The sequence below is a fragment of the Pelodiscus sinensis genome, chromosome Z (genome assembly GCF_052426305.1).
Source record: "Pelodiscus sinensis isolate ZL-2025 chromosome Z, ASM5242630v1, whole genome shotgun sequence".
In the NCBI taxonomy this organism is placed as follows: Eukaryota; Metazoa; Chordata; order Testudines; family Trionychidae; genus Pelodiscus; species Pelodiscus sinensis.
The window spans coordinates 13533585-13550449 of NC_143085.1; the positions used below are offsets into that span (position 1 = coordinate 13533585).

The 16865-nt window shown below is 43.4% G+C and overlaps 1 protein-coding gene and 1 long non-coding RNA gene across 5 annotated transcripts in view; one reads left to right on the forward strand and one right to left on the reverse strand.

Moving 5' to 3' along the window:
• LOC142818481 (uncharacterized) overlaps nt 1–16865 on the forward strand; it is a 36314-nt gene that overhangs the window by 16918 nt on the left and 2531 nt on the right. The gene's annotated exons all lie outside the window — the stretch shown is intronic.
• Nucleotides 1–16865, reverse strand: part of CLTCL1 (clathrin heavy chain like 1) — a 56391-nt gene that overhangs the window by 3591 nt on the left and 35935 nt on the right. For 2 of the 4 annotated variants that reach the window (XM_075898237.2, XM_075898239.2), the window contains exons 18-31: nt 13331–13453; nt 12662–12807; nt 11466–11649; nt 10712–10904; nt 10033–10190; nt 9703–9867; nt 9022–9129; nt 8001–8168; nt 7765–7914; nt 6615–6746; nt 6088–6198; nt 4585–4755; nt 3693–3914; nt 2187–2207 (exon numbers count right to left, since the gene is read on the reverse strand). In XM_075898237.2, coding sequence (XP_075754352.1) covers nt 2187–2207; nt 3693–3914; nt 4585–4755; nt 6088–6198; nt 6615–6746; nt 7765–7914; nt 8001–8168; nt 9022–9129; nt 9703–9867; nt 10033–10190; nt 10712–10904; nt 11466–11649; nt 12662–12807; nt 13331–13453 — 2052 coding nt within the window. The remainder of the gene's footprint in view (nt 1–2186; nt 2208–3692; nt 3915–4584; nt 4756–6087; nt 6199–6614; nt 6747–7764; nt 7915–8000; nt 8169–9021; nt 9130–9702; nt 9868–10032; nt 10191–10711; nt 10905–11465; nt 11650–12661; nt 12808–13330; nt 13454–16865) is intronic. The other 2 variants (XM_075898240.2, XM_075898238.2) reach the window with 1 other exon arrangement.

The following is a 16865-nucleotide window of genomic DNA, read 5'->3' on the forward strand; positions in this document are numbered from 1 at the left end:
GCATTCCGGGGGCCCCCCGAGCACCGCGCGCCCGGGGCCGGCGCTGGCGCTCTCTCCTCTCCCTCCCCCAAGCGCCGCGGGGGGTTAATCCGCAGTGCCCCCGGGGCCGGCGCTCACCGTGCGCCATGCACCCGGGGCCGGCTCCAGCACCGCGCATGCGCCACGTGCCCGGGACCAGGCCAGCCCTGAGCACTTGGCGGGCGCTGACAAATGTCCCTGCGGGCGCCATGGTGCCCGCGGGCACCGTGTTGGGGACCACGACTTTAAAATATTATCACTTTACTCTAGAAGTAGCACGAGTTTGTTTGCTCCAATAGCAATGCATGCTCCTGGGATTTCAACAGGAAACTGTGGTGTGGGGTCTACATAGGGGATTGGCTAAAGCCAACTGACACGTAACTGATTTTGCTATTACATACCTTGGATTCTGTTACTTCCACTGACTCATCTGATGAAGTGTGTTTTACTCACTAAAGCTAATGATAGTGCGTGTGCGCATACACAGTGCTTTTTGGTTAAAAACGGTGCTGGTACTGAGTACCAGGCAGTATCATCACACACAGAATAGCACTGTATGTGTATATATGTATAGTTTAAAACACAAGTAGCCCTGTGGTGCCTTAAAGTTAGACTAACTTCACTACCCCTCTGTTGCTGAAGCCAAGTTCATTTTGCTCTATATGCACCTATTTTTATCTGTTACATTAGACAGTCTCCTCTTACCACTAATAGAACTATTAGCACTAAAATCCCTAGTTATGAATTCTGTAAACTGTGGAAAGAAGAGTCCCTAGTAGCAGCTCCTCTGGAACTCTTACCAGATAGTATATCTAAATTAATCTATGGCAAGGGAAGCACATCTGAAGTAACCCAGTCAGTTCCACTCATGCATACCCACTCCCTCCCCCAGATACATTGATGCCTTCTAAATATCACACCTTGAGAGTTTCCAACTCTGAATAGAAAAAGGACCTCTGTTAAATAAAATAGGCCGCTTTCAACTTATTTCAGCCCACACGATAACTTCCAGAAATCGGGGATACTACTCCCTCTAGAGGGAAGCAGCAACAATGTTCAGCCAGCAAGAGTGTCTGCTGCTAGAACACTGCTCTCCCCATCATCAGCTCAGCTGTTTAACTTGTGACCAAGAATAGAATGAGTCAGAATATTTCAGCTTAGGCCCAAATAGCTGACCCTTCAGCCCAAATAGCTGACCCTTCAGAAGGGATGGGGGTATTCTCATGCTTTAGTAATCAAGTGTACATGTGGGGAAGTGTGAACTGGCAAAGAGGTACACATCCCACTGAAATAATTAATGTCATCAAGAGATTGCTTGCTCAAACAGGAAGCAGAATATCAAAATAAAAAATCAATTTTCTTATTCTGTAGTTAATTCCACAGACTAAATTAGTTTCACTGCACATCAAACTCACCATGCATGTGTCACCTCTGGAAAATTATCCAGAATTAGTAGATAATGGTTACTTGTAAATCCAGCCAGCAGTTTAAAGTTACTATTAAAATCCCATTTTATTTGGGAAATCCACTGCACCATTCCTTTTACACCAAGTGCTTAGACTTAGCTTTAAACAAACCTATTGTATACAAAATCTTCAGAATTTCATCACAAGATCAATCCAAAGACTCTTAGAGTCTGTTGGGATGCTTTTTCCTGCTAGATCAGGGGCCATCACTTCTCACAAGAGATTCTACTTCCTATGTTAAACTGCTAGACTTATTTACATGTTGACAGTGAGCAAGACAGAATACTTCAGAATACTGTACTGAATATTTCGTCCCTCCTCACTACTGATGTGATCACTGGTTTTACTAAGCCTCATTATCAGAATTGTGCAGCATCTACTACAAAAAGCATATGCATGTACATTAGACAGAAGTTAAGGAGGACAGAACTGCATTTACCCTGAATCCATTTTTTTTTAATAAAAGCCCAAAATGTTTAACTGAGGAGTTTCCCCAACTGAAAGTGGGGTCCCCTTCCCACGTCTGGCTGGATTCTCAAGTTATATGAGAAGCTATCTTTCTACAGCATTAGAAGTTAAGACAAAAGGCTAGATTATGCTGCTCTTCTGGCAGAAGCTACAAACTAGGTTCCAGTGCCAGAATCCTAGAATATATATTAAGGGACACAAATGAACACAAAAACTTTGAAGTCAGACTGTCACCTTATTAAACAGCCCATCAACCTGCAAGAAAGTTCAGAAGGGAAATACTTATGTGAGGATTCAAAACAAGTCTGAAGTAAAAACACATTGAGACACTGGGACAATAGAGGCGAGACATACCTGTAGCACATTTAGTACCAAGAAAAGCATGGTCATTTTACAGTGCATAAGATGGCACATGATCAGATCTCACAGCTTACTTGCACTACAGACAGCTAATTGTTTTGGCCAATTACTTGGCAATTAAATGGCATATACAGATTTACCACAACTTGCTGTTAAGACATGTAAACTGCATAATTTCTCTACCAGTGCATAGTATGTGTCATGTATGATCCTGTTGCTATGCAGACAGTGTTTGCATATTTACACACTGTAAAACCCACATTAACCATGTTAGGAAGATAGAAGAGGGTTTTCCACATTGTTGTAACTGATGTTGAGGTATACATCTGTGTCCATTGGGAAGTAGCATTTATTTTCTGCTAGCTTTACATTTGTGAAAAAAGTAGCTTGATGCTGTGGGATCTAGCACCTCCAGGCTTACAGATGGTTAAAATAACTATGGGCAAGATCATACTAGCTGGGGAAGAAGTCAGTACAGCTTCAATGAAGGAGTGTAACTATGATTTACATCAGCTGATAGGCTTTATCCCCTTAGGGCAAGATCAAGTTGCATTTATATCAGTGCCTCTTTCCCTTCTTGACATTAGTCACACAAACATGACCTAAGTACTGAGTGTCAATAGCACTAACATTGTAATGTCTGTCAGCAAAAACACAAGAAGCTTACAAAATTGGCAATGAAAGTTAAAATACAATTCATTGTTATTAGCCAGACAGATTCTGTAGTCACATACATCTACAACTATTGAGCATTCCCCTTGTGAGTGGATGCAGGTGGGCTTCAGAAGGTTTGCTTTTTCATCAAGTACTATTCCCCTACCTTCCCCACAGCATTCCCATGAAGAGAGCTACTTATGTCTCAGGCAAGAGGACTGTGCATTCCTTAAATTAAGGGGATAAAAGGCAGAGGGATGGCAAGAGACACTGCATTCTGGCTCACTAGAGCTCAGTCTTTAGAGAATTTACACATATGAAGTGAAAGGCAAAAGCATGACTGGGTTAATCTAGGAGAAAAGTAAATGTTCAGACCACAGAAACAGTAAGCTCTTATATTGTGCATGCTGCTTTCTTGAATTTAGTCGTCTTGGTTGGAGTAGAGATTTAGTTCCCAGTAGGAAGATAGCAGCTAGAGAAGCCAATCTAGTCTCATCATCAACTAATGGTTACAGTCTAAAAAACCATAGGATTTACATTATCTGTGTAGTATGATCATTGTGTCCTGAAGTTTATGGACCTCTGCCTCAAACTGGTCTTTCTATAAAAGAATTTAATACTGCTACAATTCATGAGCTCTGTCTTACCTAGCTCAGTTGGACAATGCTAAACATGTGCAAGATACTGGTACAAAGTAGCAAGTCTTTAAACAGAAGTATTACTCACTTTGGTAAGGTATTCCCTCATCACTTGGATGAAATAAGGCATTGCAAAGTCCACAATGTTATGCCTCCATGCCAGCTCAAGAACCACATCTGGGTGCAACAAGTCATAGCATGCAAAGAGAGATGCTGCAAAGCACTCCTGTTTTCCTTCCTCCAGAAACCACTGGAGCAGTTTCTCTGCCAGCTCTGCATCTTTGGATTCTGCAGCATACTGCATGGCATCCTACAAGTGAAATTCCACACACCTGAGTTACATCTAAGTTGTACTCCATAATCTTTATGAAATATTCTTAATAGGAATTACAAAGTATTTTGCAAGAAGCATACCACACCCCTCACTTAGATTTTCACTTATTCTGTTTGTGCGCATATATCATTCTTGCATTTGTAAATTCAAATATGAAGCATAAGCCTATTTACAGATCTAAATATGCTAAGTGAGGGTTTAAGGATGCAAGAGCTTAACGGTCTGGTATTTGAGACCATCTGAATAATTTTGCTTTTCCTGAAAGCCTGGTCTACAGTTGGTCATGCTAAGACATATGGCCAGATCTTCAGATGCTGGAATCCCTATGGAAAGGTACAACATCCAAAATGAAGTGTGAAAAGTTTTAACTTAAGGATTCCCACTTGAAAAAAATCTGTACGTAGGCAGGGGCTGCTGCCAGAGGCCCAGACATCCCAACTTACCACCTGAGAGGACTGCTGGAAACTAGAATGAACAAATTTTTTTCACAAGCTAGTAGGCTTAAACTACAATTAAGGGTAAGAAATTTCAGGCATTAAATTTTAGTTAAGGGTATTAACTTTAGATGGCATGTTTTATTTTGCTTAGCAACTTACTCCCATTTTTAATGGTATGCAGAAGTCAGTAAGTTCCAATGTTCATTTACCTTGTAGAGACGATCCTTCTTGCACAGCTCCACGCTCTGTTTCCAACGATTATTACCTTTGTATAAGTAGGCTGCGATACGTCTAAATTCAATCAATTCATGTTTCTCCAAGCGCTGAGCTAGTGTGATGTTATCAAAATTATCATATGCATCAATGGATGCTCTCAAACCCTATTTAGAGAAAAAAATGTTAGCTACTAGAACAGCAGGTAAGTTTCTGAATGCCACTGAAGAATAAACTAACTATGGCTATGTCTACACTACCCTCCTAGTTCGAACTAGGAGGGTAATGTAGGCATACCGCACTTGCAAATGAAGCCCGGGATTTGAATTTCCTGGGCTTCATTTGCATAAGTGGGGAGCCGCCATTTTTAAAACCCCGCTGGTTCGAACCCCGTGCAGCGCGGCTACACGGGGCACGAACTAGGTAGTTCGAACTAGGAAGCCTAGTTCGAACTACCGTTACTCCTCATTTCACGAACTAGCGGGGTAGTGTAGACATACCCTATGGTAGTAGGGCCAGCATGAATTAACTTTGGTTTTGGGGTCTGTTAGTTCTAGGTTACTGCAGTATGTACTAGGGATGTTAAATTGTGACCAACCAACTAGTTGATGGAAATTCAACTAGTTGATAAACAGGGGAAACTGCAGAGCTGCAGCTCTGCCTTTTAAGTGTATTAGAGCTGGTAGGTTTATACATTTAAAAAGCTAAAGTGCAGCAGGGGAGAGGAGTGTGTGGAGACCTGACAAGCTGGGCATCAACTGATTCCCGGCTTGCGCCCAGCTACACCTCTGCCTCCTGACTCCCGCAGAAGCAGTGCTGGGTGAAACAGCTTTTAAGCCACCTGATAGAGGCAGCAAGGGAGGAATGGGAGTGATTAGTCAAGTCATGGGATAAGCATATGCTCACTGGATAGTAGACTAGATGCTTACATCCCTCCTATGCAAGTGGCTGCTCTGATTAGAAGATTCAGAGAAGAGGTGTTTACTCCACAGGAGACAGTCCCACATTGCATAGTGAGAGGGATTACTCAAGTATAGAACCATTAACACAAGTGCTAAGTACCCTCTTAGCAGTGGAAGTAACTGATCTATTTGCCTAGTACATTTGGCAAGCCTGTTACATACATAAGGAGTTCTTAAAAAGAGACCCCCTAGAATGCCACATTAGAATACAGAGTTGGATCTTGGCTATCTAAAGAAGCAACTTTAGAAGGAATCTGCTATAGGAGAAGTGTTGTAGGGTATTTCTGCCTATTACATACAAAGGGCAGAACTACTTTATCCTGACCCTTAAGGTGAGGTGGATTGACTCTTCTCCCCTTTTACATTCCTGCCAATACCATTCAGGTCAATTTAAGACCAAATGAAGAATTCTTAGAGTATTCAGTGCAGCTGATTAACATAACTAGCAGGCATGAGAAGAGAAAGGAATGCAAGTTTTCACACCATTAAGCAAATGCAAGAGTGTCTGCTCTAATGTAATTTATCTGGAAGACTTACCTGATAATCCTCCTCCTCTGTCAGGAGATTGTTCAGAGCCTCATTGACTCCTTTGTTGTTGTGGTTCTGGACTGAACGCAGGTAAGGCTTCACTAGAGGCAGCTGATCAACCTGGAAGCAGAGTAGCAATAGAGACAGGTTAGATTAAGAGCACTGCTTGGAAGGACACTAAAAACTCCTGAGAATCAGGCTCTAATTTAGTACTCGAGACAAAGTTAAGCAAGCCAGTATAGCTGCCAGCAGCTCAGTCATTCAGATGAATTTTATTCTGTGTCATGAAAGAGCTAGACCATGAGGATTTAAATTTAGATAAGATATTTGGATCTGTTCCCTCCCCCTCCCCACAGTATTATGTGACCCACAAGCTGTGAAAGAGACCTACTTCAAGTGATTTGATGAGCACTGTCAGCATGCTTGCTATTGCATGCCCAAGACCCCAAACTCTCAGATCAAGGACAAGAATGCACTGAAATCCAGAGGAAGAGTCTAGTTTTTGTATCAGCTTTTGGTAATGACTATAGGCTCACCTTTGAGAAAAAGCTGACTGTCCTGGTATGATCCAGTCGTGGAGATAATACTAATAGAAGATCATTGATCAGTAGAGGTTTATAGTCCAAGTAGAACTGCAGGGCTTTGTAATACAGCTCTACATTAGCCACCTGGGTAGGGGAGACATTGATTAGATTAAAGACCGTCTTTACATCTGAAAGTTTAACTATGTTCAAAGGAAAGAGATTCAGAAAAATGTCAGCTTTGCAAGACACTGAAGTATCAGATGGGTTTAATTACTTGCCAGGGTACACAGATGCCTTTTGGAGCAAAACTTCATTTAGAGAACTAACTTGTCAGCTTCTTGCTCTGCCTGCTTCCAGGAATCTGTACAAGATTCAGGTCCTAATCTGACACTACAAAGTATTTCACTAGTGCAGCTATAGCCTTGAGTTAAGGGGCAGCAGGGGTAAGAAAGCTAGGTACAGAAAGCCTAGAAGAGTTCAGCAACTGCCTGCTTTTCTCAGGAGATTGAATGGATACTTAAAAGCTTTTCTTGCAGTTACTAGGTTCATTATTTCAGTCTGTACATGTACTGCAAAGCAAAAAGCTAGTACAACAGCGCTGGGATGTTTGAGCCACATATGTCTTATAGGATCACACAGAATAATGAGCAATGCAACAGCAAGTCAATGTTTTTGATTAGCAGACTGATTTAACTGTTACATTTTAATATCTTTCACTGCATTAAATAAGGCCACATTTCTAAAAATTAGATGGCAAGTCAACCATACTATTCTGAATACTGAGCTAGAGTCTGAGAACTAGTTGGCTACACCATAAAGGGCCAACTCCTGTCATTTGAAAGACATTTTATACACATCCAATAATTCTAGACAAGCTGAATACTTTTGAATTGGTGGCATCTTATAAGCACTGACAAATATTAATGTCTTACAGAAATCTGACCTTAAAGTAGATTCAAATGAATTTCCAATTTGTATAGATACTATTTACAAGCTGCAGTTTGTATTTAAACTTGAACATTTTCAACTAAAATATGAAAACTCATTTAGTATGGATTTTAAATTTTAATTACTAGTACTTCAGAATTCTAGAGTATGGAGCATGTAACAATTTTCACAAAAAAGTTAACTGGGTCCAGTAATTAGATCGTAGTCTGATTACCTTGGCAATTATGTCTTTGAATTGCCCTTCTTTCCAAGCATCAGTGGGATGGTTCATCATTGTAATTATTGCATTGTCATACTCTTCGTACTTATCATAAAGGAAGACCAGTTCTCCCCAGAGGTGAGCTTGTTCTGCAGCTCTGAGCACCTGGGTATAGGCAAAAAGGATAAATCACGAATTGCATGTTGCTCACTTGCCTAGCTATTTAAGAGTTTAATACAGCAGATTCCTACCTTTGGAATGTTGACTCTGGACCAGAAGAGCTCCAAGTGTTCCCTCATCTTCTGAGGTTTGAATTTGGAGTACAAGATGGCAAGTTCTGTGAACATTCCCATGTGCGCACGTTCCAGGCCCAAAGCAGCTTCCAAGAGGGCAATCAATTCTTCAAAGTAGCCACGATCCTGAGATGGAAGTGGCCAACATAACTGACTTAACATACCTTTTCAAAGTTTCCATAGCAAAGTTTCCATAGCACAGTAGAGGACAGCATAGCATGAACAGACATAAAGCTTCAAATCACTGAGGCTGTATCTCAGTTTGGGATTGATGCTCCTAACAATCCTGTGGGATTTGATTTAGCAGGTCTAGTAAAGACCTGCTAAACTGAATATTGAAGGCGTTGGTGCCAGTACTCCTCACTGTTGCAAGGAGCAAGGGAAGTCAATGGGAACATTCCTTCTGTTGACATCCCATTGGGGGAAAATGCAAGATGTCAACTGCAGCTGTGAAATTCATGTAGTTAGACTTGCTTCTCTTGCAAGACTTTTTTTTTGCCAATGGAGAGCTAGTTTCAGACAGAAGTTTCAAGGCTGAGCATTATGGGAAATACCAGCCCTCTTATTTATTCCATTGTACAAAGATGCTCTCCCTTTTAAACCTAGCTACGTTTAAAAATCTAAAATAAAAACCTTCCACGCTTGGTAAGACCAGCACTTAAAGGGAAAAAATTACTATTGCTTTGTCTGCAGTAAGTCAGTTACCCATAAGACTTCCTTCCCCCCCTCACCTCCCCACACTATTGTTTAAGTTTCCAATCCCTCCAAAAAAGTTCCAAAGCTAAGGAAGCTTTGTAGAAGTTAAGCTTTAGTGGTTTTAAAATAAATCCTCGAAGGATTTGTTGAAGTTCTGGGAATGCCAACCGTTACCATATCACTGTGGAGTGTGTAGTTGCTGCCATCTCAGATTTTAAGGCTCATTAGCAAACCCTATGAACAGGAAGCAGGCAATTACACCTTTGGATTAAAACAATCTAACCTGATAATAGCTAATCAGCTCTTCAAGTTCATCTGCATGGATTACTATGTGCAAACCACATATCTGCGCCAGGCGAAACTCCTTTCCATCCACACAGGCAAAGCACACCTGTAAGAAAGGGGATGATTTTAGTCACTCACATTCGACACCCAGACTACTGCACCACATTATCCTAAGTGAACTGGGAACTGTAAGAGTAAAAAGATTCCTTCTATACATAAAACAAAGATACTATCAGACATAGGTTAAATAAGTCAAGGCACTTGAAGTTAGACTGGAAGATGTATCAATTCAGTAGAATTAGTCATGTTCCATTATCCCATTTAAAACAAAGGTTCTAAAATGGCTATTGAGCTCTGACTTCCAAAGTATGCATCGTATCTTGTATAGACTGCTCTTGTGAAGCCTTCTATTTGTGATTGCAAAACATGGCAACTAAGAAATAAGTCTTATGGAAGAGTAGTATTGGGAAAACGTGAGTACCTTGATGTGATACCTAGTAATGGAAACATAGCAAGTCAGTACTACAGGTCTAGTATTCCACAAACTTATCTAGGGCTAAGATACCAGCATTAAATACTGTAAATTTGACATTTGAGAGAAGCACCTATGTTCTCTGTAAGCAGTACCATGCATTAGAAAATGGATTCTAGTGGATTAAAATGAGGCAAGATTCATTACCTCCTTCCAAGTCCTGGTACTGTTGGCTTTGCGGCCACTGTCTACTGCTGCCTGGTACTCTCCAAGATGCACCAAGGTAGATGCCAGGCGGGCAAAGTTAGATACATTGTTGTAGAGTAGCTTTGCTGCATCATACATTCCTTCCTCATAGCAGCGATCTCCAACCTAGAGATAAAAACCAGGATAAACCGAGTTGGAGTGATGAGGGCAGGAATGGGGCAATGTGAGCAAAATGTGAAAGCTTGTCCTGTTTTGAGAGTCAGGAAATTTCTGACCTGAGGAGGGTGTTTGTAAAGGCCCTTCCTATTTTATTATAAACACAGGACGTACCTGCTGAATGTGAGCATTGTTAGGGCCACTGACAAACTCTTCCAGCTCTGAAAGGCGGTTGGTTTTTGCCAAAGCAAAGATAAGTTCAGTCTCTACGTAGGACTCTCTGGCCTTTTTTCTGGCCATTTGCAAGAATTTAACCAGATCCTCCCAGTTATCTTGAACAGAGGGAAAAGAGACATAAATTTCCTATTCCACTCCTTTGATTCTGAATCACTTCCAACTGGCTGTCCTCTAAAACATAGCTTAGATAACTAAGGAATGAGTTACACTGCCGAAGATGAAGAGCCACAGTGCCTTGCTGGGACTAGACATGAAGTCAGCAAAGTGAAATGAAGTAGCTACCAATTCTGGAGTGGATCAAATCCATTCATGCAATTCTTCTGGATCACGATTACTCCAGAATGCATGCAATCAGTATTTATCGCTCTCATTTTATGTAGTAATTTGAGAATTTAAGTCAGGGAAATCACAACGGATGTTGAAAGACTAGATCTGAAAATTCCATACGTTAGTCATTGGGGACAATAACTTATTTTGCCTGAACTTCTTTATTAATCTGGCTCAGTCTTCCTACCCACTGTTATACTTTTAAAGATTCCCCAGAGAACATTAGAGTAAACCATTGTTTTCATTAAAGTGATGCCCAGCTACAGAACTGATGAGGCCTTAAGCTTACTGTTTTTACTAGCAGCTTGGACAACTTCCATGTAAGCAGAGGGATCATCTGCCTTGATATAAGAGTCGATGGCTTCCTTCACCAAGTCCTTCTGGAGCTGTGCTCTGGCCAGCTGACTCCATACAGCTGGTTCGTTACATCTCTCTGCAAATTCATAGGCACGGTCCAGGTTGCCTATGTGCTCTATCAGAACCTATAATGTGAGAAAAGAATGTGTCAAGTATAAAGGTCTGCAATGTTATACTTAATCTTTAAATGCCTAGAGCTCTTCCTCTATTTGAGGATGACCAGCAAGGGTTACTCATATTGACACAAAAGCATGCAACCACGTTTTGGATTTAGAGCAGCTCTTTCAAGCACATTTACCTCAGAGTGAAAAATGTGTTCATCTTACCTAGAGGTAGAATCTCCTTGGGACAAAGACAACACTGATTAAAGTTTAAACTCACAGAAACTCCGGAGAGATTGGTGTCTGAATTACTTAATTTGAATGACCAATTATGTTAATTATATTTAGATGTGTGATTTGTCTTCTCAAGCTCTTGAATGTTGGCTGGGAAGAGGAGGGACTTTTGCCATAGAACATGCATGGAAATACTGAATGTCCTACTGCAGTTTTATCTACATGTAAATTTAACTTCTGGAGAAATCTACTAGTCATTCAAGAGTTAGCTTTACAGTTTGAATGTACAAGTGGAAGTGACAGGTAACACCCAGTAGGAACCATGAGCTGGTAGCCATGACTGCACCTCACCTGTATTGCAGAAGTATTAACATCAAATTTCCTGAAGATAGCAAAGGCTTCTTCATATAGCTCATTGCTGATAGCTATATTTGCAATATCAGGGGCATCATAGTTATCCAGACGATTGATATACTCCATTACACGAGTGCGGTCAGCTTTAATAGCAGTCAAGATTAGTAGATTCTGGAGATTCCTATGAACAGAAAGAGGATAACAATTGGCATTTGAGAAGCAGTACGTGCTACCTACTACTAGACCTAAAATGCCACTAACAGGCAGTGAAGTAGGGATGTTAAATATCAGTTAATTGAATAGTCAATTAACCTCATGAATTCTTATTAGTCAGTCAGCTATTCTAGTATAGCCAGAGGCGTGGCTGGCAGCCAGTGCGCTTCAGCTACACTTCCGAGGAGTCCTCTACCACTGTGCTGCTGCTTCTATAAGAGGCAGCAGCACGGGGTGCCAGGCAGGTGCTGGTTTGAGGGGAGTCAATTTAAAAACCAGCTCCCCTTACAGACAGGCTGCCTGTTGCCCCATGCTGCTGCCTTAGATGCAGCAGTGTGGGGTGGCAGCAGCCCCTGTCTGGGTGGGTGGGTCTGTCTGTCTGTCCTCTTGGAATGGCTCCTAATACACTTTAAATGCAGATCCACAGCAGGAGTAGGTTCGTTGCTGGCCCGGCCTGCTAAAAAAAATTTACCGGGGGGGGGGGGGGGGGGGGAGGGGGAGAAAATGTGTGTAGTCTAAAGAAAAAGCTTATAGGTTAATGCTAATAGACTACACTATTATATCCCTACAGTGAAGTCCAAAATTAAGGTTTGAAGCAAGTTTTTGACAATAGACTAGCACATTTTTATAGCCATCAAAAGCAGTACAATAAGATTGTTACTTTTTACACTTCAATTCACTGGAACAGAAGTTTCTGCATTCCTTTGCATTAATATACTGGCCATATGACTTCAGTTGTAGTCAAGTGAAGATTCAAGTTATGGTATTCAAGATTTTAATCACTGCAGTGGCTACTCACCTTTAGCAGAACACATCACCTAATGCTGCTAGATTTAATTTTGTACAAAAGAGTATATCCACTTAAAGATAGCCTATAGATAGCAGAGTCTGGTATTTCAGAGGGTTAGAGGGTTGCATAAGAGCCACAACACATACTTTTCTATTTCTTCCAAACAGAATGGGTACCATCTTCCACCTACCTATGTTCACTGAACACAGAGTTGTCCAAGACAATCTTCTCAAGAAGTTCAATTAGTTCATTGGGTAGATCAGCAGTCATGAAAGCTTTCACAGTAACAGACACTTCTTCAGGATCCTGTGTCTCTGATAAGGCTGTCTGGACAACCTAATTTAAGACATTTGGAAGTAGTTGAGAGGGTTTTTCCTTGGTCTTAACCTTGTTTATGTTGAAATTATCAGCCCTCTGAAGTGGGCACTAAGTCAGGAACCCCACAAAGGTTCTGAAACATTAAGCGAAACCTACACTGCAACTTTGCGTCCGAAGATTCTGGCAACCAAAGCTTTCTTTCAGTCTGTTCAATAGGTGGCTTTGAAATACTGATTTGCCAGAATGTGTGCTTGGCATCACAGCACTGTACTACTGCACTAGCAGTCTCCCTTAGTTTTAAAGGATACCAAATAAAATTCAAGTTGCAATACTTTTATGGCAGGTATTAGAGACCAGACAACTGGATTCTACTAGACTTGTCCCAGATGAAGCCATCTGGACACTATACAGAAGATAGACAATTAAATAGATGGGTTGATAGGCAGGCAGCAGTATTTTAAGAGGGCAGAAGGATGGATTCTACGGTCAGAAGACACTGCACAAACAATTTCAATGTATAGAGCCAATTACTCTACAATACCTGATCAATGAGCTGTCGTCTGAATGGACTGTTTTCCTCAAGGACATTTGCCCAAAGTTCTGGGTCCTTCCTGCGTACCAAGTAACGAGCTTCACTCTTGAACAAGGAGTTCTCATTGCAAACCTAAAAACCCAAAACCCCATGAATACATGTATTGTTAGGGAACACTGAGAATGAGATATCACCCAAGTCTGATTCAGTGCCAAAAAGCCATACTCAAGTAGTATTATTAAAAAACGACTAGTCTGGGGCACTGTGTGATGTGGGCGATTCTTACCCACATTCTAATCTAAAAGACTCATGGCAGACAGAATCTTATGCAAAGCTTCTTTCTTTTACCATAAAAAGTTGGCATAGCATGTCTACATCTGTCTCAAGCCACAAGGTACACAGGCTTCTAACAAATTTCAGATCTGAAAGATTTATTTTGGAGTGAAGGAAATTTATGTCAGTTATCTGAATCTTTCATTCAGCTTCACTGTCAAAGACTTAAGTGTCAAAAAAGCAGCACCAGAAAGTTTATTTTGTACATTTTAAAATTTCACAGATTGTACCCCAAACAGTTACTTAAAAGCTTAGTTATGGAACCAGTTTTGCCTAATTGAAACATTGTGCAGAAGCTTATCAGTGGCACAGCAGAGAAGTTAGTTCCCATAATGAATGTATATGAATTTTTTCTACTTATCTTGATTGCACAGTGAGTCGAGACTCAGCATAACTTTTGGTTATATTTTATCCATGGGCCATGCACAGCACATTCATTAGGGTGTGCATCCAAAGAATTTTTTAAAAATGTACTTTGACCCCCATTAGCCACACCCCTGATCCCTACTGGCCACACCTCTGGAAGTAACACTGAGCAAGATGGACACATGACCAAAAGGTGTTGTGTGACGCCCCTCCCCTCCCCATAAGGACTTTTCCCATTATCCTTCTACCAATAGGGATTAGCTTGCCCTCCCCCCAAACTCCCCTCATGCAACTATCCTGCAGTTGCATTACCCCAATGTGTGTGACATTAACTTGGGGTGGAGAGGCTGGGGGAAGTGTTCCCTCTAAGAGTTTCCTCCCATGAGCAGAATGAGTTGTGTTGTGCACCAATACTGAGTTCATGTGGCTTGTTTGGATGTGTCACTGTGGCACCCAAGTTAATAAGTCTCAAACCTCTACCTTTTCCCTCTGCTGCCATATCACTTCCCCTTGCTCCATCAGCTCCCCTTGTGCCTGTTGCCTCGCCAACCCCTCACCCTCCTCTGCTGTCCTGACTCCTACCCTTCTCACTGCTCTCAGCCCTTCTGCAACCTGCCCCCTCCACCAGCCCTTCTCTCCCCTCTGTGCCTACTCCAATAGCCCCACTCTGATCATGTGAGCTACCCCTCCTCATCCCCTCTTCTAACACCTCCCTCTACACACCTGCCCTGCCTCTCTCCTCTGGTGCTGGTCCCTCCCTTGCAGGCCACTGCCCTTCTGCTTCACCCCCAGAATCCCCTGGCATCAGTGGCAGCCCGTCAATACAGGCGAATTAAGCAGTTGCCTAGGGTGCCAAGATAAACGGCCACTGAGGGCTTTGGAGGTGGGGGGTGCCAATCACACATTTCGCCTAAGGCACCAGTTGCTGGCAGCTCATCTAGGGCTGCTCCTGCCTGGCACCTGCACCTTCCCCTATCCCTGCACCCTCCTGGTGCCTCCTCATTCCCTCACTGCCCTTTTCCTGATGGCCAGCCCCTCATCACCCTCTGCTCCCATTCCCCTCATGCCCTCACACATGCCTTGCTCCATCCCTGCCTCTCTCATGCCCACCCCTTCTTTCAAGCCTTCTCCCAGCACCCTCTTCTCCCCTCCAGCCCTTACCCTCTCCTCTCCCAGCATCACCCTGTCCCCCCCCCCCCACTGACACCTCCCCTCCTGCCCTTTTCCTCATTGTCTCCATTTGGCCCCCTGGCATTTGCCTCTCCTCTACCCTGTCCCTTAGCACTTTCCCCTTTCTCCTGACCTGCCCCCTCACTTCAGCACAATCCCCTTCCTCTCCCACCCCTTCCTCTTCCCCCCCCCCCCCCCTTTACTTTTGGCTTCTGCCTTCCAATTCACAGGGCTGGAGTCAGAGCTGTCCCAAGCTACAGCCCGGCCAGGGCCTAGCTGGGGCACACTCAGGGCACTGGGGGGGGCATGCCATGCAGTGCTGCCAGACTGGGCAGGGGCATCCCCGGGGTGCCTCAGGGGTTGCTGCAGTGCTGCTGGGTGGGGAGGGGGGGAGGAGGTGCCTCAGGGGGGGCCACATGGTGCTGCTGGGCCGGGCGGGGGCGCCCTTGGGTGCATAAGGGGCAGCGCTGCGGGGCCTGGAGTGCAAAAATGGCTTGGGCTGGCTGGCATTTGTAGTAGGGCCTCAGCTGCTTGTGGAGCTGGGCTGCACGGTTTGAAAGTCCCGAGCTGTGACATCACAACACAGCCAGGTGTCTCCCCTCTCACCTGTTGCGTGGTGTTTTAGCACCCTGAGCATGTGCGCTCTGCCCCACAGTGCCCCATATATGGCCGTGGGGAATTTAAAGTGAGGGTTTGCGGTGCCCTGTCACGAATTCCTCTCCTCCTCCAGCAGCCCCTAGCTGGACGGAGACATTAAGGTGTGCCTGGACACACCCGGCACACCCTGTGCGCACACCTATGATTTCAGTGACAACCTGAACGGACAAGGTGTGTGTTCTCTGCCCTGCCCCTCCCTCCAAGTCATTTTAATAGATTAATTAACAGCCCTACGCTAAGGTGCTAACTGTTGATAGAAATCCCATTGACAAGTAGGTTAGGGCACCTCTGCCTCTGAACTATAGGCAGAGCTTGGCAGGGCTCTTGCTACAGATCAGAAGCATAAGCCCAGAAGGGAATGCAGTGCCAGTATGGGACTGGCCCTGTGCTCCCTGTCACACCTGAGCCTCTGAAATGTACAAGAGCCCCAGTGGGGTTCTTGTACACTTCAAAAGCAGAATCGCAGCAGAACTTCAATCCCTGCTCACACAGTTTCCACTGTGCCTCTACGTCTCCTGGCCCACTCTGCAGAGACTGTGCTGGGGGAGGGAGGGGAGAGGAGAGGAGAAACGAATCAGCTCTCCCCAGCACCAGCTCCTACTCTTCCCCCCGCTTGCTGCCTGACAGAGGCAGCAAGAGGGGGGAAAGCAACTAGTTGAATCGCTAGTCAATGATCCAATAAGCATTATTGGATAGTTGACTAGTTGCTTACGTAACTAGCCTAGAGCCCAAGCCTCCTTACAATTTCTGCTTAATTTTAGACTCAGTACCAACGTTAGCACTTAATGTTAGAATGCCTCGACTTAGACACCAACTATTATAATTAAAGTGGCTCAAACTAGAGTCTGACAAGAGCAGTCTCATGTTAGTGCATCTATAGCCTAGTACCCTCTTTATAGGAGTTGAGTATGTACACAAGAGTAGTTAAGGATTACACATCATTTCTAGTGAATTCCCACAGCAGTGAGCTGCACACATAACAGGTGGCTAGAGTAAGACTCCAGTTCACCAAGGAGAG